The 25766-nt window shown below is 41.6% G+C and overlaps 1 protein-coding gene across 1 annotated transcript in view; it reads right to left on the reverse strand.

The window, feature by feature from the left end:
• Positions 1-2512, reverse strand: part of LOC115628102 (E3 ubiquitin-protein ligase RNF19A-like) — a 59591-nt gene extending 57079 nt beyond the window's left edge. Inside the window, exon 1 of the mRNA XM_030524082.1 lies at positions 2491-2512. Coding sequence (XP_030379942.1) covers positions 2491-2497 — 7 coding nt within the window. The 5' untranslated portion in view covers positions 2498-2512. The remainder of the gene's footprint in view (positions 1-2490) is intronic.
• Between the last annotated feature and the right edge of the window lie 23254 nt (positions 2513-25766).

A 25766-nucleotide genomic window follows, 5' to 3' on the forward strand; every position in this document is an offset into this window, starting at 1 on the left:
AATGGCCAGAAACTCTCTCGGTATTCGAAGTCACCTAAAGGGTGTATAATTGTACATTTACATAGCAATTGCGCCTTTGTGAGTGTACGTATGCTAATGCGCGTCTATTCGTGTCTGTATAAGCATGTTTGCAGTCAACCAAAGCATCAGCATCATCAACAGCTGCGGGCAGCGCTTGAGCAGCAAATATATTTATGGCTATAACTTCCTGCTAAATAGGTCTATCATGATGAAACTTGGCATACGGACACATGAGCACTAACTGGGGCATTTACCAAGTTTGAGTTCCAACAATTACGGGAGTTACGATTTGCATGGGAGAGGGGGGACGGAGGGAAATTCCAAAATACACATTTTCTGCGTATTCAAATAAGGCATCTTGGACTAAAATTTGGTGTCCCTAGGTCTTAAAGTTGCCGAGATATAGGCGATTATACGAATGGAAAATCTGGAAAACCCCCATAGGGGGGAAGTGGAGGGGAAAATAAAAAAATAAAACAAACTGGCACAGCGTATACACATAATGCATCTTTGTGCAAAATTTGGTGTCTCTAGCTCTTATAGTCTCTGAGATCCAGGTGTTCATACGGACGGACAGACAGGGCTAGATCGACTCGTCTTGTCATGCTGGTCATGAATATACATACAGTGACGAACAAAATTATTGGCACAGTTGGCATGTCTGACTTTCGCACAGTGTTTCTCCATGAAATATGGTGATATTTAAATAAAACAAATTTTATTCATATACATTGATCAATTTCCTACTAAAATTACTTTATTTCATTCATTTATAATTTTCCATTAATTTAAGAAAATTAAAAATATAAAAAAACAGCCGTTTTCGCCTGAACAAAATTATTGGCACACTTAACCAAAAATACTTAAAATTAACATAAATAACCGTTTTTAAACATAAATTAATATTTTGTGGCTAAGCCCTTATGTTTAATGACTGCTTCCAAGCGTCTGGGCATCGAAGAAACCAAACTTTGAGTGGTTTCTGATCCAATATTGCGCCACTCCTCCACCAGTGCCACCTTCAGCTCGGCCTTTGTAGATATAGCGCGTTTTTTTACACGTCTATCTAATTCTTCCCACAAATGTTCAATGGGGTTTAGATCTGGAGATTGGGGCGGATGCGGCAAAGTATGTTTTACATGATGTGCAAGCCACATGCGCACATCATAAGCCGTATGCTTTGGGTCATTGTCGTGTTGAACCGTGAATGTGGCTGGTATGTTCAACTTTTCGGCAATTTTTTAAAGATTTCTCTTAAGGATATCTAAATAATACTTTTTGTCCATAGTTCCTTCTATAAATTCAAGTTCGCCAACACCACCAGCGGACATGCAGCCCCACACAATGACGCCTCCACCACCATGCTTTACAGACAAAGCGATGTTTTTTTTTTTTCCAGTTCCGTATTAGGCTTTCTCCAAACAGTTTGGCGGCCATCAGATTGAAAAATGTTGAATTTACTTTCATCGGAAAAGATGACATTGTTCCAAAAGTCCATCGGCTTACTCAAATATTCGTTTGCATAGGCTAAGCGCTTCTTCTGGTTGACTTTTGAAATAAGTGGTTTTCTTCTAGCAACACGGCACTTGTATTTAGCTTTGTGCAGTGTCTTCCGAACCGTAATCGGGTGAATATCTTTTCCAAATTCATTTTTAACCTCAGCTGCAATCTGTGTTGAAGAGATTTTTGGGTTCACCTTCACCTTCCTGATGATCTCGGTACGTTCCCGGTCGGTCAAAGCCTTGGGTCGACCAGTGTTCTTAGCACTCTCCAATGTTAAGGCTCCTTTAAAACGCTGGACAATGCTCTGAATGGTAAACCGGCTTCTATCCATAATTTCTCCAATCTCAGCATATGATTTGCCTTGATTATGCAAATACAAAATTATTTTCCGCTGAGATTCAGTGGTTTCCTTTTGTTTGCCGCTCATTTTGTTAAAATCTTAGAGATTTTGCTTATAAAAAGGCACTGCGTGGTTTTTAACTCAAACATTTACAACTATGTCATTCCAAATATAAACATAACGGGGTTTTGAAAAAAAATTTTGCCATATTGTTGAAATTTTGAAAATATAGTTCAATATTACCCAAGTGTGCCAATAATTTTGTTCAGGCGAAAACGGCTGTTTTTATATATTTTTAATTTTCTTAAATTAATGGAAAATTATAAATGAATGAAATAAAGTAATTTTAGTAGGAAATTGATCAATGTATATGAATAAAATTTGTTTTATTTAAATATTACCATATTTCATGGAGAAACACTGTGCGAAAGTCAGACATGCCAACTGTGCCAATAATTTTGTTCGTCACTGTATATACTTTGTGGGGTCTGCCATGCCTCCTTCTACCTGTTACATTTTTCACCTTCCGCAAACCTAATATACTCTTGTACATTTCATTTACAGAGTATAATGAACTCGTACTGCGTACACATAAAGGGTTTGTGTTAAAAACTTGGTGTACTTACCTCTCATAGTCTTTATGATACGGACGGACAGACAGATAGACAAGTCCAAATCGAGTAGTCTTGTCATGCTGATCAAAAATATGTATACTTTGCGGGGTCTGCCATGCCTCCTTCTGCCTGTTCAGTTTGCACAAACCTAATATACACTTTTATCTTTCAGATACAGGGTTTTATACCCTCTATCGCACTTTCTTAACATGTTGTTTTATCCTCAGCTTTGTGTTACCTTCTAAGGATGCAGATATGTATGTATGCATGTACTTACATACTTATGAATGTAAACACACAACATACTTCAATATGCACGTATGTACATACATACATATGTATGTATATACATATGCATGTACATACATATGTACACTCTGTATGTATGTGTATCTCCGTAATACATCTAAGGTATCGCAATGGTATAGAATGAACAAACTTGTGTATGTATATGCATTTTTTTCCTGGAATTTATGGAAGTTCAGCTTTAAACTTACTTAAATTTGTATGATTACACACGGGCTGTCACACTACACATGCCTTCAAAAATAAAAATAATATAATGCTAACATTTGGCAGCCTTCATTTTACATTTTTTAGAGTTACCAAATATTAAATGCAAGAATATACCGTTACAGGAATTTTTTATACCAAATTTTTATACCATATATACCATAATAATAATACCAAAATATGTTTAAAGAAACGTACAAATATTCAAATTTGTATTTTGGAAAGTATCAAATTTGGGGGTGTCACAGAATTCTATTCCGCCTCAAAACCAATTCGAAGTGCCACAGAAATCTCTTTTGGGAGGTTCCAAATCGTTTTGCCAGGAGTTTTGATTAAAAACACTAACATGGACATTTTTCCAACTAAAAAAAATCATTAGGAAATAAACCTTATACATTTTCAGAACAATGGAAATATTATTAAATTAGCAAATCTAAGGTACTAAAACACAAGCATTCACACACAGCATTCAAAAAAACCGCACAATAGAGATGCCCTATTGGCCCAAATAGAAAATTTAATTGTTCGAAAATCATATTTCGTTAAGTCTAAAGTTGTAAGTCAAACAAAAGTTAAAAATAAAATATATTTTTGACGGAATTCTTGTTTCAAATAAGTACCAAATAACTGTGTATTAATTAAACAAACTTAACGAAAATTATGTGACGTCAAGTGGCAGGTCTGTGTGTTAGCGAAAATATGAATGGCAGTAAACCGCAATTTAAAACAAGACAGAACGCTACAGTCGAGCAGGCCCGACAGTAAAATAGCCTGTACTCTCCACAAAAAAAGAAAAATGAAAAAAAATTGAATTAATTAACTAAATTAAATAAAATTTATTTAATATATACATAGAAGACATGCTTATGTACAGTTTCAACAGCATACATCATCAGGTCTATGCGTGTTTACATGCGTGTATGTATGCAGCACAAAGTTGAACCAAAGCAGCAACAACAACAACAGCTGCGGGCAGCGCTGTTGCTCAAGCAGAGCATGGGCAGCGATTTTATTTATGGCTTTCTTCAGAATTGACCTATCATGATGAAACTTATCATACAGACACATATTCACTAACTGGATGTGACTACCAAATTTGAGTTCGAAATTCCAAGAATTACGGGAGTTATCGGTAAAAACACGAATTGCGGGGGAGTGGAAAAGGGGGGGGGGGTGTATCAGAAAAAAAAACACAAACTCGATCTGCCTAGTGCTTAGGGGAACCTAAATGTATAGTTTGGTTATCCTAGCAATTGCAGTTGCTGAGATCCTTGCGCTCATACAGACAGACGGACGGACGGATGGACGGACGGACGGACAGACGCACATGCCCATATCGAGTAGTCTTGTCATCCTGATCAATAATATATATACTTTGTGGGGTCTGCCACGCCTCCTTCTGTGTGTTACATTCATCCGCACAAAACTAATATAGCCTTTTACCCGTTGGGTACAGGCTACAAAAATACAATTCGTACCAGTAAAACAAGGTATAACTACATTTTTGTAATTTCTGACTTCAATTTCAAATGCTAGTTTTTTGTAGGGGAAAACATAGATCCCCACAATAGTATGCAATTTTCGTCCAATTTATGGAAGCACACCACAACATTGCGCAAAATTCCAAATGTTACAAATTTAAATTTAATTTTTATACCCTGTACCCGTAGGGTAAAAAGGGTATATTAGGTTTGTGCAAAGTATGTAACATACAGAAGGAAGCATCTCCGACCCCATAAAGTATATATATTCTTGATCAGCATGACGAGAGAAATCGATCTAGACATGTCCGTCCGTCTGTCCGTCTGTCCGTCCGTCTGGATGAACGCGAGGATCTCAGAAACTATAAAAACTAGAATAACCAAAGTTGGCATCCAGATTCTCCTAGGCCCGAGTAAGGACGAGTTTATTTTATTTTTGGAATTTTCCCCCCCTTCCCCCGCTACAGAATTTCGTCAATAGCGTCCACATTTCAAATGCTACCTAAACCAAACTTTGCACACAAAATTTATATATAATTGTCTACTGTTGAATAAAATTTTATTCAATTCGGTCAATTCTAAGAAAAGTTATTAGCGAAACAAATTCTCGCCAGTACAACCCCCACAAACTGCAGCAACAAGTTGGCTCTTCTTCTTCCTCTTTTTGCTGCTGCTATGGGCGCATATAACTCAGTGACGGAAGTTTACCTGGGTACAGGGTATTACACTGTCGGGCTTGCTCGACTGTAGCGTTCTCTCTTGTTAATAAGCAACATAAGTGAAATTCTTTAGTGGGATCAGATGCGCATTTCAAACATTTGCGTTGTATTTTTTCAACATTTAAGTGGCGTTTTCGCAAATTCTCATGGGCCAATATTAATGCAAATGGCATATTGGTTTTTTATTTAACTTAGTACGTTACAAAATTTAAACACAATTAGTCAGTCAAATTTAATCGTCGACAGGATATACTTGTATAGGTTTAGTCAGCCAAATATAAGCGCCGACAGTCAACCGTGTCTCAGAGCTGGCATGGAGGAGAAGTTCGAAAATATGAAATCTTTCGAAGTTCTGTGGCATCACGATCAAATTGCGACAATTATGAAACCCATTCACAATCTGAAGCAGCAGCTTTTGATGACGATTTATTTGAAGGTGAAAGTTATAATTTGTTAGGGCTAACTCCCTCTTATCCTAGTTCTTATGCTATCATCTACATACTATAATCGATTCCTTATCTATGATAGACCGATTTAACAAGAAGTTATAGCCATCAGTATATTTGCTGCCCAAGCGCTGCCCGCAGCTGTTGTTGATGCTGGTGCTTTGGTTGACTGCAAACATGTTCACACAGACACGAGTAGAGGCGCATAAACATTCATACACTCACATAGACGAAATTGCTATGTAAATGTGCAATTATACAGCCTTTATTTTTTTTAATTTCTATCATTATTGTTTAGAATACTGTACAGAGTATTTCAAAGTCGGGGCACCCGACCTTAGCTTTTTACTTGTTATCTATAAGAATGTGATAATGTTCGTGGTCTAGACAGAACAAATCTAGATTATCAATAAATTACGTTTATTTAGGACCTCGAAGGGATTGAACATGCTCTCCACCTTGAAAGGACTCCCTTTCTACTAGTTAATTAATTATTTATTTATTTATTAAGTTTACTTATACATATAATTTTTTAGTTTTTATGATAAGCGTAAGGCGTAAGGCAAATGTTACGGGTAGAAATTGGGTGGATAGTTAGCACATCTCTTTAAATATGATTACGATCGACACGATGAGACCAAATCCGACAATCCAGGTGGTGATGCTGATACCATAAAGTACCATTAGATGTGTATCGAGACGAATTGAGAAATCGAAGATTGTTTGATTCTTGGGATATCACGTACCTTATACGTTTTGATTTCACCCCTCTACCTGTGGCTTATTTCAGGCAACTGGCTGGGCAGATTTACTGTTGGTAGACGGAAGTTTAGATCCATAGCAGCATCTTCGTATGCCCATAAGTTGGCTTCTTCGGTATGTAGGAAGCATCCTGTTGAGTTGAAGGATCCCTTGTTAAGGTGAAGGATCCCTTGACCAAATAAGGTGAGACTTGTGATATTTTGATATATATATAATAACAGCCTTTCCATCTTTTGGCAGTAACTTAGATTCGCTTTTGTTAGACCATAGAAACTGGCTGAATTGTCATCGGCGAGCATTTGAGTAAATTCGGGCTTACTACTGACGAATTGACCATCGTGTTGTGTGGGATATGGGTAGATTACATAAGCTCTCATTTTATTGTGATTTATTAATGGGACTCTTATGTTAAAAAACAGTGACGTACTTGTAGCCCTCGTTGCTATTTTTGCAATTTTACCCATCTCGAATGCATCCGTATCTGATAACTGGACTCCCTCAGCCATATTTAAAGCCATGACTTGAATCTGCTGTTCAAATTGCTTCAAAGACATCAAGTTCCCCAGAAAATTTCTAATACGGCAAGGATGTCATCGTTGTCTAGTTGCTTATTTATAGCACTTGACAACGTATATATCGTGTTGTTAATAACCTTGAAATTGTTCCAAATGACTTCATTCTGTTTCCGCATAATGGTTGTTGTAGCATCCTGCACTGATGACTGGTTACGAATGAGGTCCTGGAGATACTCCTCGTTGTTGAGCAATACGTCCGTCATACGTCTTCATCCATTAATCCAAACACGGCGGGAAAAATGTTGCCCATGAAACTGAGCGGCGCTCAAGGTTGTCGTCCTTTCTTGCTCCACTGATTTTGAACAATAATGTCGTTATTTTGTTGTAGCCTATTGAATTTGTTTTCTAACAGCTTCATCGTTGAGTCTAGAGTTGTGTCTTTTTGAATCTTCTCCTTTAGATTTTGTAATACGGACCAACATGCTATTATCCGATGCCTAAATGCCCAATACTCATCCACATTTGCGTGAAAAAGTATATTCTATGATCTCCGCGTCCGCGTCGCCAACGTTCTCAAAAAAAAAACCCTGCCTTATCTTTTGACTCTTGACATTGTTAAATATCGACAAAAATGTTAAAATATATAAAATTACATTATTATTTCTTAACTTTATAAGCTTGGATTTATACTGTTCATTTTCATAACAATTTTGTATTTTAATTGTGTTACTTGTTTGCATTGCGGCTGTAACTACCGCATTTGTCAAGTTATCTTCATTTTCGGCAGAAAAAGGACAAACATTGTCACCGACCTTAGCGATATTCCATTGCTTGTCCTTACTTCTACCATTCTACAAAGGCCATCTTTGCCTACAATGGGCTTTGTGACCCTGCCCCACTTCCAATGCATTTGGGCCAGATTTTCTTCCTTTATTAAGACAAGAGTTCCCGGTTTTAAATTTGGCATTACTTTGTGCCACTTGTAATGCTTTTGTAATTCGGACAAATATTCTAACGACCACCGTTTCAAAAACTTTATATATTTCATTCACACTATTCGCTGCGCCTAAAATTTTTTTTCCATTATCGCAGTACATTTTTTTTTTCTGCCTACAAATCTTTTCAGAGCCCCTATGAAGGCTGCAGAAGTTATATCTGACACAACTTTTAAATGCACTGCCTTCGTTGCAAAACAAACAAATACACACACATAGGCCTTGTCAATTCGTTTCCTTCTTATTTTATAATCAATAGCTATGGGACCGAGAAAAAATATTCCAATATTCAAAAACGGACGTGTTCGAATCTGTCGGCAGGTTTCCCATAAACTAATGTATATGTCTTGGGTGTCCCTTAAAACAGTGGATACAATTTTTTCTAAGTTTGCTGACTATTTGATTCCCTCTCAAGGGCCGAAACCGCTGCCCGATTATTGCAAGTAACCCTTGAGGTCCTATGTGCAAATGTTTTTTATGAAGTTTAGTTACCAGGAGCTCCACCCATTTATCTGCATATGGCAAAAGAACTGGATGCTTGGCTTCAAAACACAACTGTGAATTTTGAATTCGTCCCCCTACTCTTTATTATCTAGGAATGGCGCCAAGGACTTGATATTTGAAAAAACTCCTTTGAAAAAATGGTCTTTCTGCACAATTTTAGTTATTAGTGTTAATGCCTTTTTTTTATAGCTTATCCATGTTTTTAATTATTATACTCTGTACATAAAATGTACAAGAGTATATTAGGTTTGCGGGAGCTGAAAATGTAACAGGCAGAAGGAGGCGTGGCATACCCCACAAAGTATATATATTCTTGATCGGCATGACGAGACGAGTCGATCTAGCCCTGTCTGTCTGTCTGTCTGTCCGTCTGTCCGTATGAACACCTGGATCTCAGAGACTATAAGAGAAAGAGACACCAAATTTTGCACAAAGATGTCTTATGTGTGTACGCTGTACAAGTTTGTTTTATTTTTTTTATTTTCTCCTCCACTTCCAACCTGTGGGCGTTTTCCAGATTTTCCATTCGTAGTAACGCCTATATCTCGGAGACTATAAGACCTAGGGTCACCAAATTTTAGTCCAAGATGCCTTTTGTGAATACGCAGAAAATGTGTACTTTAAAATTTCCCTCCCTTCCCCCTCTCCACCGCAAATCGTAACTCCCGTAATTCTTGGAATTTCGAACTCAAATTTTGCAAATACCCCCAGTTAGTAATTATGTGTCCGTTTCACGTCCGTGCCAAGTTTCATAGACCGATTTAACAAGAAGTTATAGCCATAAATATATCTGCTGCCCAAGCGCTGCCTGCAGCTGTTGTTTGGTTGACTGCAAAACATGTTTACACAGACCCGAATAGACGCGCATAGACATTCATATACTCACATAGACGCAATTGCTTCGTATATGTGCAATTATACAACCTTTACGTGAGTTCGAATACCGAGAGAGGTCAAATCGATCAACAATTTTTGTATATACCCTGTACCCGTAGGGTATATTAGGTTTATGCAAAGTATGTAACATGCAGAAGGAAGTATCTCCGACCCCATAAAGTATATATATTCTGAATCAGCACGACGAGAGAAATCGACCTAGACCTGTCCGTCCGTCCGTCCGTCTGTGTTGATGAACGCAAGGATCTCGGAAACTATAAAAGCTGGAATAACCAAATTTGATATCCAGATTCTCCTAGGTCCGATAAAGGACAAGTTTATTTTATTTTTATTGGTTTTTCCCCCCTTTCCCCCGCTACAGAATTTCGTCAATACCGTCCACATTTCAAAAGCTACATTAACCAAACTTTGCACACATAATTTTCATATAATTATTTGCTTTTGTTTCAATTTCATCCGAATCGGTTAATTCTGAGAAAAGTTATTAGCGAAACAATTTCACTTCGGTACTACGCCCACAAGCTGCAGCATCAAGTTCGCTCTTCTTCTTCCTTTTGCTTCTGCTAGAGGCGCATATACCTCAGTGTCGGAAGTTTACCTGGGTACAGGGTATTTCACTGTCGGGCTTGCTCGACTGTAGCGTTCTCTCTATAATCTCTATAATTATTGTTTAGAATAATGTACAGAGTATTTCAAATTGGGATACCCGACTTTTTTTACTTGTTTCTTCCCATGCCTTTACATCCTTTTCTAATGGCTCTTGGTCCCAGTCTAGCTTAGATTTCCATAGAATCATAAGAATCTTCGTTGTCACTGTCACTGTACTTATTAAACCTAAAGGATCAAATATTTTCGAAATATCTGACAGAATGCTGCATTTGGTTACCTTACTATTACAGTTGCATTTAATCCATAAGTCATCCGTTTCTGGTAACCAGGCAATTCCTAATGCTTTAATGGAATTAGCTTGCTTGCCATTTTCTTAAATATTTTGTAGTTCTTTGTTGCTTTTATTGTATTTGCCCTAGTCATTAAATAATCCACGTAGAAGGCATTTTCAATTGCTTCCGCTGCCTTAGCCCATTTATTTTTTATTTTTTTATGCAGATTTTTTCAAACATTTTACTGCTAAATATGGCGCAGCGTTTGTTCCATACGTTACTGTTTGCAAAGCGTATGTATTTAAAGGCATTCCCTGTTCCCATCTCCAATATATAAGCTGATATTTTTGATCTTCTGGCTTAATCCAAATTTGTCTATAAATTTTTTTTATGTCCGCTGTAATGACATAAGAGTGTTTTCGGAATCGAAGTAATATGTTAAACCAAATTTCCTGCAGTCTTGGACCTGCATGCAATACGTCGTTTAATGCTATACCATTAGATGGTTTGCATGATGCATCAAATACGACTCTCAGCTTGGTAGTAGTGCTTTCCGTCCGTAAAAGAGCGTGATAAGGGAGATAATATTTTGATTCTAACTATTCCGCATTTGCAAATATCTTCATATGCCCTAATTCAATATATTCTTTTATGAAATGTGTGTATTGCTCTTTTAGACTTGGGTCTTTATTGAATTTTCTTTCTAATGCCGACAAACCTCTTTTAGCTTGAGATTTCGGTGTATTTTTAAATGGAAGAGCAACAATATATCGTCCATCAGCTCCTCTTGACACATTTCCTTCGAATTCCTGTTCACATTCTACCTCATCCTTTGATAATGTAATGTTTTTTGTCGTTTTTTCTTCAATTTCCCAAAATCTTTTAAGCTAATGTTTAATGCCAACTCCAGAATAGGACACTATTCGACCTTAATTTGAAGGACTCTCTAACACTATTTTACCGTAAGCAGCCCAACCAAAAAGTATTTCTCGTAAACGCAATCTTCCTTCGTTCAAGCACCAGATCTATACCGAGAAGCATATCAATAACTTGTCGAATGTTGAACTGTGGATCCGCTAACTCTATGTGATGTGGAATATTTACACTTTTAAACCTTTTCTTTGGATAATAGATAAAATTTTTTTTTTAAATTAATACCTCAATTTCGGTGTTGAATTCTGTGGTTTTTGATCTAATCTAAACATTCATACCTTCGTTTATTTGAGAAAAGTTATCTGAAAAACCTTTTATAGTTTCCTGTATCTTCTCTGCTTTTAATTTAAATTTTCGCTTAAACTCTGTAGGAATGAAATTTACTTCCGAGCCACTGTCTCATTATACTCTACAGTATTGCCACTTGCCTTCTGCATCTAATACTTCAACGTCTGCTGTTGATAGCAAAACACATTTTTTCTCATTTTTCAGCTTGTCAATACTGAATTCTCTATGTGTAAAAGCGTATGATGTGGACCGCTGCATGTGCGACAAACCCAACTACAGTTATCAAAGATGGGACGTCTGCAACCATTTTCCACAAATTTGCATTGCTGTTAACATCCATTTGGCAAGTGTTGCGTCCCGGAGGACGTTATCGTTACCTGTTGTAACAGAAAATATATTTATATATCCGGCTCGAACGACCTGTCGCTCTAGCAAGATTCAGTGGTTGGCACGAGATTCGCTGGGATCTGTAGATATTTTCCCACTTCCAAGCCGAACGTCATTAAAAACACCGTTACAACAAAACCACAATGTTGATCAAATAAAAAGTGTATTTAACTGTTCAAATGTAGGGAAATTATGCACTATATGTCTTGCCTTCATGGCGTTACTCAACGAACTGCCTCGATCGCACGATACTGGACTGTCAACTTAATTTTTTTAACTTTGCAAAAACTGACAACTTATTTATTACAAAATACTAAAGAATTCGTTTTCACAACATCCTCCTCCCAAGTGTTGCAGTCGACAAAAGTATATAACATGCATCAATGTTTTGCAGTCAGCAACACTTAAGATTTACAATTCATTCTTAACACCTAATTTAATTACTTTCACAATTTGTCTCTTATAAATTTTATCTCTTATTCTGACATCCACAATACGAACGCGTCCATCTTTTGATGGATATACTTTTACAACAATGCCTTTTAGCCTAACATTTCTTGGAATTTCAGATTCATTTATTAAAACTATATCCCCTTCCTTTAAATTATCAGTATTATTTTTCCATTTGCGACTGTACAATAAATATTGTCTATATTATTTTTTCCATTTTAGCCAAAATATATCAGCTAGTCGTTGTGATGCTTTTCACATATTCAAAAGTTTCAAATTAATGTCAGTTGTATTAGAATAAAACGAGTCTCTGTGATTGGGACCGATCAAAATGTCATTTGGCGTTAATGGTTCTGACTCTATCGAATCAGAGGGCACATACAAAAGAGGTCGACTGTTCATCATGAATTCAATTTCGCAAAAGAGAGTTTTAAGCATGAACTCCTTAGGATACCTTTCTTTAAGCAACTCACACAAATATGTTTTGACTGACTGAATAAGTCTCTCCCAGGCTCCTCCCATGTGAGGTGTCAGAGGCGGGTTGAAAAACCAAGTGCATTGTTTCGTTGTTATAAACTGTAAAATTTCATCTTTAGGCCAACTATTTATATTGTCCCTAATATCTATACTTGCACTTTTAAAATTAGTTCCGTTCCGGTCCAAAGGAATCAACTCCCACTTTTAAAAATGCTCTTGCAGATGGTTCTATTCGGCATAATGGAAGCTGTCCTATCACTGTTGAGTGAGACAGTGTTTTTTGTTTTTGCAGTGCTGACAATTGCGAATGACGTTTTTAACTGTATTATGGCATTTCGTACTCCAAAATTTATGCCTAAGATTGGAAATCACGGTTTCAGTAGTATATGACAATTTTTTACGTGATAGTAATGTATCAGCAATTTCGTAATCGAATGGTCTTTGCTCAAAATAATAGTATTTTTGGCATCAAAGTCATACTCATTTTCATTCAAATAATCTAGCCTTCCTCTGAGTCTAAGCAAACCATCATCTGACAAAATAATTGGTAGTGATTTCAAGCTGCTTGAACTACGTATTGGTTCGTCCTTTTTTAAACTTTCTATTTCAGTCTGGTAGCAATCTAATTGTATTCTCCTAAATATCAACATTTCGGCTTTTTCTAATTCTTTCGCGGTGAGTTCGTCGTCCACAAATTTGTCTCGCTTAAGCTTTGATATATATCTTTGTACCCACGCGACAGTTCTCAGGAATCTCATCCAATTCGAAAATCTTGAAGTGTCCGCAAAGTAATCTTCAATTTGGTCAAAGTTGTTAAGTTGACATATTCTTTGCTAACAGCTTCATTATCCTGTCCTATAATCGCTACTTTCCCAACCGGCCATTTACTTATGTACTTGTAAAAATGGTGGACCCTTTAGCCATAAATTGTTATAACAAAAATCAATATCATATACTTTTGTGGCCTCATCTGCGGGATTCATTTTGGAAGGTACGTATCGCCAATCACACATATTTGTAAGTTCTAGGATTTCCCCCAAGCGTTGAGCTACAAATGTTTTAAATCTCTTGCTACTGAATTTGAGCCAATATAAGACAATTTCTGAATCTGTCCACATAAATGTCTTCGTGATGTTCATCTGCAAGTCCTTCTTTATCATTTTGCTAAGTCTAGCTCCCAACAATGTACCCTGAAGCTCTAGTCGCGGAATTGACATTGGTTTAATTGGTGCAACTCGTGATTTGACCATTATCAAAATACTTTCGACTTTTGTATTGTGCTCAAAACGTAAATATGCACAGGTCGCATAGACAACTTTTGAGGCATCACAAAATACATGCAGTTGTATATTACATTTGTTTATTGGCAAGGAAGTCATTGCTCTTGTTGTACTAAAGTCACGTATTCTACCTAAAGAATTACATATAATTTTCCAAATTTCAAAATGTTCGTCTGTGATGGAGTCGTCCCATTTTATACCAGTGTCCCAAATAGCTTGGAGAAGTATCTTATTTGAAATAAGAACATTTGAAAGAAGTCCCAACGGATCGAAAACTGACATTGTTAATTTTAATACCTCGCGCTTTGTCGGTCTTCTAGTCAATTTTAAAAGTTCAGAATGCAACTTTGTAAATTTTAAATTGAAAGTAAAAATGTCTTTTTCATAGTCCCAAATCAATCCGAGTATGCGTTCCTGAGTCAAATTTTTTACTTTCTTGTCAGACGACAGATCAGAAGTGCATATTTGTTTTAAAACCTCTGGTGAATTTGAAGTCCAATTACACATTAAAAATCCGCCTTTTTTTGTGCACATATGTTACGTCTTTAATCAATTTCACTGCACCGTCCATGTCATCTGCACCGCCTAAATAGTCATCCATATAATGTTTCGAAATGATGTCTCTACAAGCTGTTGGGTATTCCTTTTCAAAGTCAAGTGCGTTTCTATTTCTAGCTTACTGTGCTATACTTCGGCTACATTTTGCTCCAAAAAACAAAACTTGGATTTCATACACCTCAGGTCTGTCTTCTTGCGCCATAAGATTCTTTGTGCATGTCTGTCCGTTTCTTGAACCTGAATTTGTAAAAACATTTCCTTTATGTCATCGACAAAGGCTATTTTGTGTTACCGAAAATTCATCAACACAGAAGAAAGTTGATTATAAAGGTCTGGACCTGACAAAAGAAAATCGTTTAGACAATATCCATGGCTTTTCGCCGCAGAAAACAATTCTAAGCTTGTCTGTTTTATTAGTATTGAGCACTCCAAAATGTGGAAGATAGTATGTCAGTGGTTGTTGAACTTCTCGCTCTGCCAAATTTAATCTTTTCAGGTATCCCTTTGAAATATATGACTCAATCACTTCATGATATTTTCTGCCATATTCAATGTCCCTATCAATTTTACGTTTACATAACAAAAGTCTCGAGTATGCATTTTTGTAACTTTCTGGCAAATGTACGTCTATGTCTTTCCAAAACAGTCCACATTGAAAACGATTACACACACGTCTAAGTGTTTTTTCAACAATACCCAAACATTTTTTATCGTCAAGTGATATTGGAGGTTCTTGTGGATTCGTGAATTCATTCTCAATGGACCAGTATGATTTCACTAAATTATGCAAAGCATCCAAATCATCACCTGAATTGCCATTTTCTTCATAACTGTTTATGTGAAAGGAATAATTTGTCTAAGTGCAGTTTATTGGTTTTGCCAATCCATGGACAACCCAAAGCAGTTTTGCTAGCTACTGGACCATTGAAAGTGCCATATTTTAATTTACGCGATACAATGAGTGACCAATTATATTGCCCAATCAAGAGTTTTGGATGAGCATTCTGATATGAATAATGTGCAAAGTCTTTAAGGAATCCAAACTGCTTGGACAAGTCGTGAACTAACAGTGTCTGTAAAGGCAAGTTAAGATTGGAAACAGTTTTAACCTTTCTCAATGTAAATATTTTTGAGGATTATGTTTTCCCTTTTATACGAACACTTACTACTTTGGAGTCATCTTGTTCGTATACTTGGTTATTTGTCCAATACATTTTTAAAGATTGGGTAGGACCATCTAACCCAATGTCAGAAGCTATTCGTTCATCTATCAAAGAAACTGTTGCTGCCTCGTCAAGCAGAGCATATGTTTCGACTGTATTTTTGGGTCCTATAAGACAAACGGGTATAATTTTTAGCAAAACTTTGGTTTGACTCAAGTTTACATTACAATTGGTATCAAACTCTGCCTGTGACCTATTATCCATGCCCGATTGCAGAGCAATCTTGTCCTTGTGCAACAAACTATTGTGGGAGAGACTACAGTTGTTAATTTGACAAAGTTTTCTACGTCTACAGTTTTTCATAATATGCCCCTTATTCAAACATGAGATGCATAAGCCATTTTTAGCAAAATACTTCCAACGCTCATCAATATTCAAGACTTTAAATTTCTTACAATTGCCAACATAATGATCTGTCAACTTGCAATAATGGCAGAGTGACATGTTCTTGTCCTTAATGTTTGTAACATTTGACTGATTTGAAACTATTAATGTGGTCTCTTTTGATTTACACTGGCCAAATCCAAGAGTAGTCGCCGCTTTTATAGTATCACGTAGCCATTCTTGGAATTTAATCATTTTTGGTTGATCTGATTCATTCTTTTGAATATGCTTTACAAAGGCAATACGTTTTGAGACTGGAATCTTTTCTAATATTTCGTCAAACAGCAGTGGATTACGAACTTGATCAATGTCTTCAACTGATAACAATGTGTGTATCAAGTTCGTAATTAAATCATTAAATGTTATGAGTCTTTCATATTTATCATCCTTAATTACCGGAAAATATTTGATTTTCTCAATTAACTGCCTTATGATATGACCAGAATCACCAAATCGTTCTTTCAAAATATTCATGATTACATCAACATTCTCTGGTAACACCAATAGTGCCTGAACACAATCTCTGGCCCGTCCTGCTAATGCCTTTCGCAAACGATTAATCTATATATATAAAACAGTTTGTCCTGACTGACTGACTGACTGACTGATTGGTGATCAACGCACAGCCCAAACGGTAAAGGCTAGGAAGCTGAAATTTGGACTCAAGTATCCTATCATAGTCTAGGTGCCTACGATTTTGGAAAACTCGAGCTCCAAAGGGGGGAAAACAGGCTCCAACGTTTTTATGAAAAATCTACAGTTTTCATCTGATTAACTTTAAACTTAGTTTGTATACTTTCAGAACAATTCCAAGAAAAACTGTATACTTGGTTTTTTGATATTTTTTTTTTGGGCCTAAAATATGGGAGTTTTCGTGTAAAAAAATGTTGGGGCACAAAAGCAAACCGCGTCAACAGCCCACAGCCCACACGGTAAAAGCTAGGATGCTGAAATTTGGGCTCAAGTATCCTATCATAGTCTAGGTGCCCAGTAAGAAGGGATTTTGGAAAACTCGAGCTCCAAAGGGGGGAAAACAGGCTCCAACGTTTGTATCAAAAATCTACAGTTTTCATCTGATTAACTTTAAACTTAGTTTGTATACTTTCAGAACAATTCCAAGAAAAACTGTATACTTGGTTTTTTGATAATTTTTTTTGTGGCCTAACATATGGGAGTTTTCGAGTAAAAAAATGTTGGGGCACAAAAGCAAACCGCGTCAACAGCCCACAGCCCACACGGTAAAAGCTAGGATGCTGAAATTCGGGCTCAAGTATCCTATCATAGTCTAGGTGCCCACTAAGAAGGGATTTTGGGAAATTCGAGCTCCAAAGGGGGGAAAACGAGCTCCAAAGTTTGTTTGAAAAATCCGCATTTTTCAACCGATCGACTTAAAACTTAGTTTCTAAAATCAATTAAAGAATATAAACAAAACTGCATACTTTGATTTTCGAAATTTGGAGCTTGAATTATTGGGGTTTTAATATTTATTCACTATTTCAAATGAAAAGTTTGTGTTATAAATTTGGGTAATGTAATCTACGTAACTAAATCTACAACTTTGCATTCAAGGATTTTCAAAATATGCATTTTACAAAAGCAGGCAGAACAAACAATACAAAATATCAAACAGTTGGGGACAACTAAGTATACATACACACACACACACACACACACACACACACAAATAGGCGCGGAAAAGCCTTAATACGAGTATATAGCGGTCTGCATAGTGCGTGTACATACGTGTGGTGCGATTGTGGTGACTGGTCCAGTGGGCACTATGTGATTTAGAAGCCGCGGGCGCTTGTTTTTCTGCCTGTTCCGCGACGCTGGTGGTTTTGCCAACGCGGGGAGCGGAAAAGTGGACCGAACGCGATATGCTGCGTAAGTACGACTTGGCAGATGGATGGCTGAGCGTGTGGATCGGCTGAGCACCTGGTTGGCCGGTTCTGGTGAGGCAAAGTCCAAGCTCCGGTGAGTTCCTTGCATTGTTCAAATCTGTGAGGGTGCTTGGCCCATGCAGGCCAGCGTGCGGACTGGTGCTCCTATAAAGTGAAAGGCAAGGGCTGTTATTTTCACCTAACAGCGGTGAACAACTTACGTTGGCGTTTGGAAAGACGCTCTACAAGAAGGGGCTGTTGGCGCTCAATATGGAGTGAGTGCTTTGTTGTTGGTTTCCAGCCAGACAAAACACTCGTATGGCTGCCATATTGCTCTGGTCCTCTCACGGTGGCTGGCGCTGCCGCTCCTAATATTGAGGCTAAGTGGAAACCCTTTTTGGCCCATTGTTTTCTGCAGTAGCTTCAATTTTCTTTTTAACTTATTCTGCACGGTGTCCGAATGATTTTGTAACAGAATGAACACGCGGGCCCCAAACATATGGGAACCGACTCATTTCGGAGTGGAGCCAGTCAACAGGTGGTTCCAACCAAACACTAACGGAGCTGGTTCACGACAGAACTCGCGACGAGGCGTCCGCGGAACTCAGGAGTCGGTTCTTGTTCCGCAAATAGTGGTTCACGTAAATAGGGTGACCAACTATCGTAATTTTAAATTTTGTATTGGCGTGCCGATACAGAAATAAATCTGTTAGCTGCAATAATCTTAACAACAACCAATAGGACCGAATCTACAAGTACGCTATGCCCTAGCTTTGCCTGCTACAACGTTTTTCCACGCCGTTTGGACGCATTCAAAGTAAGCCGCATACAAAGCGTTAGGTTTCAGATGGGCCGCATCGGAGTTACTACGGGCACTCAGGCCACGGAACTGGCTGAGCCAACCTCTGCCGCGCAGGCGGTGTGCCCAATTAATGAACAAGTTAATTGAAACGGGGCTCTGGCGGCCGAGTAGGGGCGGCATATCCCCCATCCCGCCGAGAGAAATCTTATGGCCAACGTGGGACTGAACTCCCCAAGCGGCATGTAATTTCTCCGCGTCCAAAACAAAGAGCGTAGGCGAATGTCAATTTTCTGACCTGCTGAAGGCGGTCAAATCGGACCCAACCCTTCAAAGCATGCGCAATGATGTCCAAGGCATCCGCAAAACGGCGAATGGCAGCCTTCTTCTGCAGCTAAGCAGAGCCCCAGCTCATAGCGCGAGTTCGTTGCATGCTGCAGTGGAGAAAGCACTACACGGGATAGCAGAAGTCAGAGCCCTGACAGAACAAGCTAGAGTAGAACTCCGCGACCTAGATGAACTCACTACCAAGGAGGAGATATGTGCAGCGATCGTAGCGAATGTGGAGAACATCAGCCTGGACTGCTTGTCAGTAAAGTCGATTCGCAAGGCACGTGGTGGGCAGCAAACGGCAGTGCTATCACTGCCAGCTGACAAAGCCACGTCACTTTTGGAACTTGGCAAGATCCGGATTGGATGGGTCATATGCCGCGTGCGAACCTTAGTTGACCCAATGCGGTGCTACAAATGCCTAGATTATGGGCACATCGCAGGAAGATGCACGAGCAGTGAGGACCTAAAAGGGAACTGCTTTAAATGCGGCGAGAAGGGCCATGTTGCTAAGACCTGTAGCAAGGATCCTAAATGTATGCTGTGCTTTAGGAAAGGAACACCAAACTATGCCCACGCCACCGGCAGCTTCAAATGCCCAGCGTTTAAAGAAGCAGTGCGTCAGGCGAAACACTGAAGTTCATCCAGCTTAATCTGAACCACTGTAGTGCGGCACAAGATCTGCTGCTCAAAACAACACAGGAGCTCTCTGTCGACTTGGCTATCCTGAGCGAGCCCTACAGACCAATGGAAGGCTCCAGATGGGCTATCGACCAATCTGGTAAGGCGGCGCTATGGGTCTGCGGACCCAGCGGGATTCATCTGGATGATGTACGGGCATGCAGAACGTTTGTGCGCACAAGAGTCAGCGGCCTGTGGATCAACAGCAGTATTTGGGGCAGTATTTGTACGAACACTCGTGGCCGTATACTGATTGAAACCTTCGCCAACATGGATATTTCCCTGCTAAACACAGGCACCCAACCCACATTTAGTAGAGCCGACGCAAGCTCTATTATCGATCTCACGTTCGCAAGCAGCTCTCTGTTCAATTCTGCGTCGTGGTCTATGAGTGACGTCTATACGGCTACTGATCACTATGCAATCATCTACACAGTCGGGGAAAGGACGAGTAGCCAGCGGCATGGGCCGCGCACGTATCACGCGCATCGCATTAACACTCTTAACCCTGCTGCCTTCTCGGAAGCTCTGCCTGCATTGATCCTGGCCGGGAACCCCCACAGTATGGCGCAGGTTGCTGTAGCACATGTTCAGGCTGCATGCGATAGGACCATGCTTAAGAGGAGGACAAGCCCGCGTCATCATGATCCCGTTTTTTGGTGGAACGATGAAATTGCACAGCTGCGGGTGGCATGTAATCGCGTCAGACGACTCACCCAAAGACTGCGAGGCACACAGGCGTTTCCTTCCCAACTAGCAGATTTTAGGAATTGCAGAAGATCCCTGAAACGAGCCATTCGCAGTAGTAAAAGGAACTGCTTTCTGGAGCTATGCGATTCGGCAGACCACGATCCATGGGGAAAGGCGTACAAATCAGTAGTGAAAAAAATCAACGCAGGTCGATACGATGTGCCTTCAACTCCAGACGCACTAGCAAAAATAGTCGGTCTACTATTTCCCTCTGGGCCGGTGACCGGAGAAGAGGAGGACAGCGTTCCACGCCCATTCCAGGAGACTACTGTGGTATCAGAATCAGAAGTACTTGCAGTAGCGAGCTCTCTAAAGGACAAGGCACCAGGCCCCGACGCAATCCCAAACCGGGCACTTAAGCTGGCACTTGCGTTGCATCCCAGCTCGTTCGCAGCACTTTTCGAAAATTGCATGAATTCAGGTGTTTTTCCGGACTGCTGGAAAGTCCAAAAGCTGTTATTGCTCCCGAAACCAGGTAAACCACCTGGAGAAGCATCATCCTATAGACCGATCTGCCTGCTGAACACGGAGGGGAAAGTGCTAGAGAAGCTTCTCTGCACGAGACTGGAGGCAGCCCTAAGCACTGCTGGCGGACTATCCCCAAACCAATATGGATTCCGCAAGGCGCGTTCAACGATTGATGCCATCGGAAAAGTGGTCGAGATAGCCGCTAACGCTATTTCAGGGACGCGCTGGAAGGGTGGCACTAAGAAGTATTGCCTGGTGGTTACGCTGGACGTAAAAAATGCTTTTAACTCGGCCAACTGGATATCCATACTTAACGCACTTGGAGAACGAGGTATCCCCGCGTACCTCTACCAATGTATTCGCAGCTATTTTAGAAATAGGGTGCTAATGTATGAAACGTCGACTGACACTAAGACGTATAAGGTCTCTGCAGGAGTGCCCCAAGGCTCTGTACTGGGGCCACTCCTGTGGAATACAATGTATGACGTCCTGCGGCTAGAGCTACCAGCAGGTACAGAAGCTGTCGGATTTGCAGACGACGTCGCGATAGTAGGGGTTGCAAAGGATCTGGCAGCCGTCGAGGACAAATGCAACGTAGCCATCAGAAGAATTATAGCCTGGATGAGCACAGTGGGCCTAGAACTGGCACCACATAAATCGGAGGCCGTTTTAATAAGCAGCCGCAAAGTGGTGGAGGTAGCGCACGTCACCATCGGAAACCTGGTGTTGGCGTCCAAGCGTGCAATTATGTACTTGGGCGTCATGCTAGATACTAGGTTATCCTTCCGAGAGGACCTCGCCCATGCTGGGAAGAAAGCGTCCACGATGGCGCGATCTCTGGCGCGCATAATGCTAAACACTCGCGGCCCCAAGCAAGGAAGCAGACATCTCCTAATGGGAGTCACACGGGCAATGATGCTATACGGATCTCCCGTCTGGGTTGAGACCACAAAAACAAAGAGTTACATAAAGCCATTGGAAGTAACATATCGCCTTGGCGCTTTGCGCGTATGCAGCGCGTTCAGGACCGTGTCGGACGACGCAGCCCTGGTCATCGCGGGTATGGTGCCAATAGACCTGTTGGCAAACGAGGCCGCCACTCTTCATCGGAGCACGAGAGCAGATGGCACGAGCGCGACGGTGATGCCCTCACTGCGTAGGGCTTTACGCTCTAACGCGAGGCAGGAAAGTCTACGGGCATGGCAAGAGCGATGGAATATCTCCTCCAAGGGCCGCTGGACGCACCATCTGATTCCAGATATTCAGGCTTGGGTCGGGCGGAAGCACGGTTTCGTCACTTTCCACCTCACGCAGATCGGCCATGGGTGCTTCCGTAGTTACCTGTTCCGCTTCGGACATGACGACGGAGAAGAATGCACCTTCTGCAGGCGCGGGGTCATAGAGGACCCACATCACGTGACCTTTGTGTGCCCCAGGTTTGAGAGAGCAAGAAGTCACCTCAACAACTGGCTAGGTGAACCCGTGTCTCCATTGAATTTCATCAGCAACATGATAGCGGACGAGCAATTCTGGAATGCCTGCTGCAAGTTTGCAGCCACAGTCATGGGGGAGTTGCGCAGACTTGAGCGGGAACGACATCGAGGCGAGATGTAGTCAGGTCGACGCCCGGGCGAAGCAATGCTCCACGGCCGTACCGCCTGGGCGCGGGCTTGTCTCAACCACTTATTCACAACTTTTTCCTTACACCTCTGCTCTACATCTAATATAACTTGTATATCTTATTTTCTTTTCTTTCTGTATTTACTCTCAATAAACTCAAGAATTAAAAAAAAAAAAAAAACACACACACACACACACAGAGAATAGGCTGGGCAATCTGCCGCATCCGAGGGGTGATTAGGCCAACTCGCTGCTACAAGTGCCTTGGCTTTGGTCATACGGCAGCAAGGTGTAGCAGCGCTGAAGATCTGAAGGACTCGTGCTACAGGTGTGGTGAAAAGGGGCACCTAGCCAGGAACTGCGAGATGCGCATTATGCGCAAAAGACAGCCTGCCAGCGACGGACCACGCCACAGGAAGTTTTAAATGTCCGGCGTACAAGGAGGCGGTAAGACTACTAAGATGATAAGGTTCTTGCAGCTCAATCTGAACCACTGCATCGCAGCACAAGACCTGCTACTGCAGACCATCGGCGTGCAGAATATTAGTCTGGCGCTACTCAGCGAGCCATATAGAACATACAGCAACAGCAATTGGGCAGTGGATCTTTCCGGCAAGGCTGCTCTATGGCTTTGTGAGCCTAGAGCGCCCGCTTTCTCGGAATGCAAAGCTGGTAACTACTTCGTGAGAGCCAAAGTTTCTGACCTGTGGGTCTACAGTTGCTACCTTCCACCCAGCCTTTCCTTATCGGAGTTCGCCTCTGTCCTCGACGCTCTGGTAGACGACGCCAGGGGACGTAGACGTGTTATTATTGGCGGAGACTTCAACGCATGGGCAGTTGAGTGGCGCAGCAACACCACTAATGCGAGAGGCCGAACACTACTGGAAGCTTTCTCAGTATTGGATCTGACGCTGTTGAATACCGGGTCACAGCACACATTCAGCAGGGCAGGCAGCGGATCCATAATTGACATGTCGTATGCTAGTAGCTCCCTCCACAGCCAGATCATGTGGTCCATTAGCGACGCTTATACGGCAAGCGACCATGTGGCCATTATACTCACAGTCGGAGTAACTTCCCGCAACATGCTGAATCCACCGTCCGCCAACGTGGCATACAAGCTGGATTCCTTCCGTCCAGCATCCTTCGCAAGAGCCCTCAGCGGCTTCCGACTCTCCGGTGATCCGGAAGTTATGGCTATGGACGCCGTGGCCCAAATCCGCGCGGCATGCGACGCCAGCATGGACAGACGTTGCCCCTATAGTCGCCACCACGTACCAGCTTACTGGTGGACCAATGAAATCGCGGAACTGCGAAGCTCTTGTATCAGGGCAAGAAGAATGGCGCAGAGAGCTCGCGGCACACCCTCGTCGCCCCTCAGACAGGATGCCTATCGGGAGTCTAGGCGATCTCTGAAAAGGGCGATAGCAGCAAGCAAGAGGCGATGCTTTTTCGAGCTGTGCAACTCAGCCGAGCACGACCCCTGGGGGAAAGCATATAAGCTCATTGTGAAGCGAATCTACGCTGGCGGACGCAATGCTCCCATGGATGCTGAGAAACTCTCACGAATCGTTAATACCCTATTCCCCTCGAGACCTGAGTCGCCTGCGATGATCCCTACCAGAAACGAGTTATCGCCTGCCTCAGGCGACGTCACCACTGAGGAAGTGCTGCTGGCTGCTCGTAGCTTGCAGCTCAACAAAGCGCCGGGCCCGGATTCTATACCGAACCGCGCACTCAAACTGGCACTATGTATGCAACTTGGGGCGTTCGCTACTCTGTTCGGAAGGTTTATCAGGGAAGGCATATGCCCTGCCTGCTGGAAGGTGCAGAACCTGCTACTACTGCCGAAACCTGGAAAACCACTCGAAGACCCCTCATCCTACAGGCCGATTTGTCTCCTGGACTCGATCGGTAAGGTGCTGGAGAGACTGCTTTGCTCGAGGCTTGAAACAGCAATCGGTCTATCTCCCAACCAGTACGGGTTCAGGAAATCGAGGTCCACCCTAGACGCGATCAGTAGAGTGGTGGATCTTGCGTCGAAGGCAATAACAGGTAGCAGATGGAAGGGAGGTGCCAAAGAATACTGCCTGGTGGTGACCCTCGACGTCAAAAATGCATTCAATTCGGCAGACTGGGGATGCATTCTCAACGCACTGGTGGATCAAGGCGTACCCACGTGCCTGGTGCGCTCCATTAGAAGCTACCTTAGCGATCGTATACTTAGGTTTCACACATCGTCTGGCACCAAATCCCTCAATGTTGTCGCTGGCGTCCCCCAAGGGTCGGTCCTAGGGCCGCTGCTCTGGAACGTCATGTATGACGGCATTCTCCGCCTCCAACTCCCACCCGGTACGGAGCTAGTGGGGTACGCAGACGACGTCGCAATTGTAGGCGTTGCGAAAGACATCAAAGCCGTGGAAGACGCGTGCAACCGCTGCATCCGGTCGATCATTGGCTGGCTGAACACCGTGGGCCTGGAACTAGCGGCGGGCAAAACAGAGGCAGTGCTTATCAGCAGCCGCAAGGCGGTAGAGCAAGCGCACATCTCAATTGACGGTACTCTCGTGCGGTCCAAACGATCAATTAACTACCTTGGGGTTAGGTTGGATACGAGATTGTGCTTTCGTGAGCATCTGGAGCAGACGAACAAAAAAGTTGCAGAGGCCACACGGGCGCTAGCCCGAATTATGGCCAACACTCGGGGCCCAAAGCAAGGTCGGAGGTTATTGCTTATGAGCGGGCGGCCTCGCAGAGACGCGCGGGCGGCTGCTAGACGTACGACGGTAAGCAAGTGGCAAGAGCGATGGAATGCCTCGTCAAAAGGCAGGTGGACCCACACGCTAATTACTAACGTAGCATCGTGGATCGGCAGAACACATGGCAAGGTCGACTTCCATCTGACCCAACTTCTGAGCGGCCACGGATGCTTCAGAAGTTATCTGCATAGATTTGGGCACGACTCCAGTGCGGAATGCCCGGCCTGCAGAGGGATACCGGAAGATGCAAACCACGTAGCCTTCCATTGCCCTAGGTTTGAGGCGGACAGAAGGAGACTGGAGGCGAC

This window comes from Scaptodrosophila lebanonensis, unplaced genomic scaffold, assembly GCF_003285725.1.
Source record: "Scaptodrosophila lebanonensis strain 11010-0011.00,11010-0021.00 unplaced genomic scaffold, SlebRS2 tig00000101-arrow-pilon, whole genome shotgun sequence".
Taxonomy (NCBI): domain Eukaryota; kingdom Metazoa; phylum Arthropoda; class Insecta; order Diptera; family Drosophilidae; genus Scaptodrosophila; species Scaptodrosophila lebanonensis.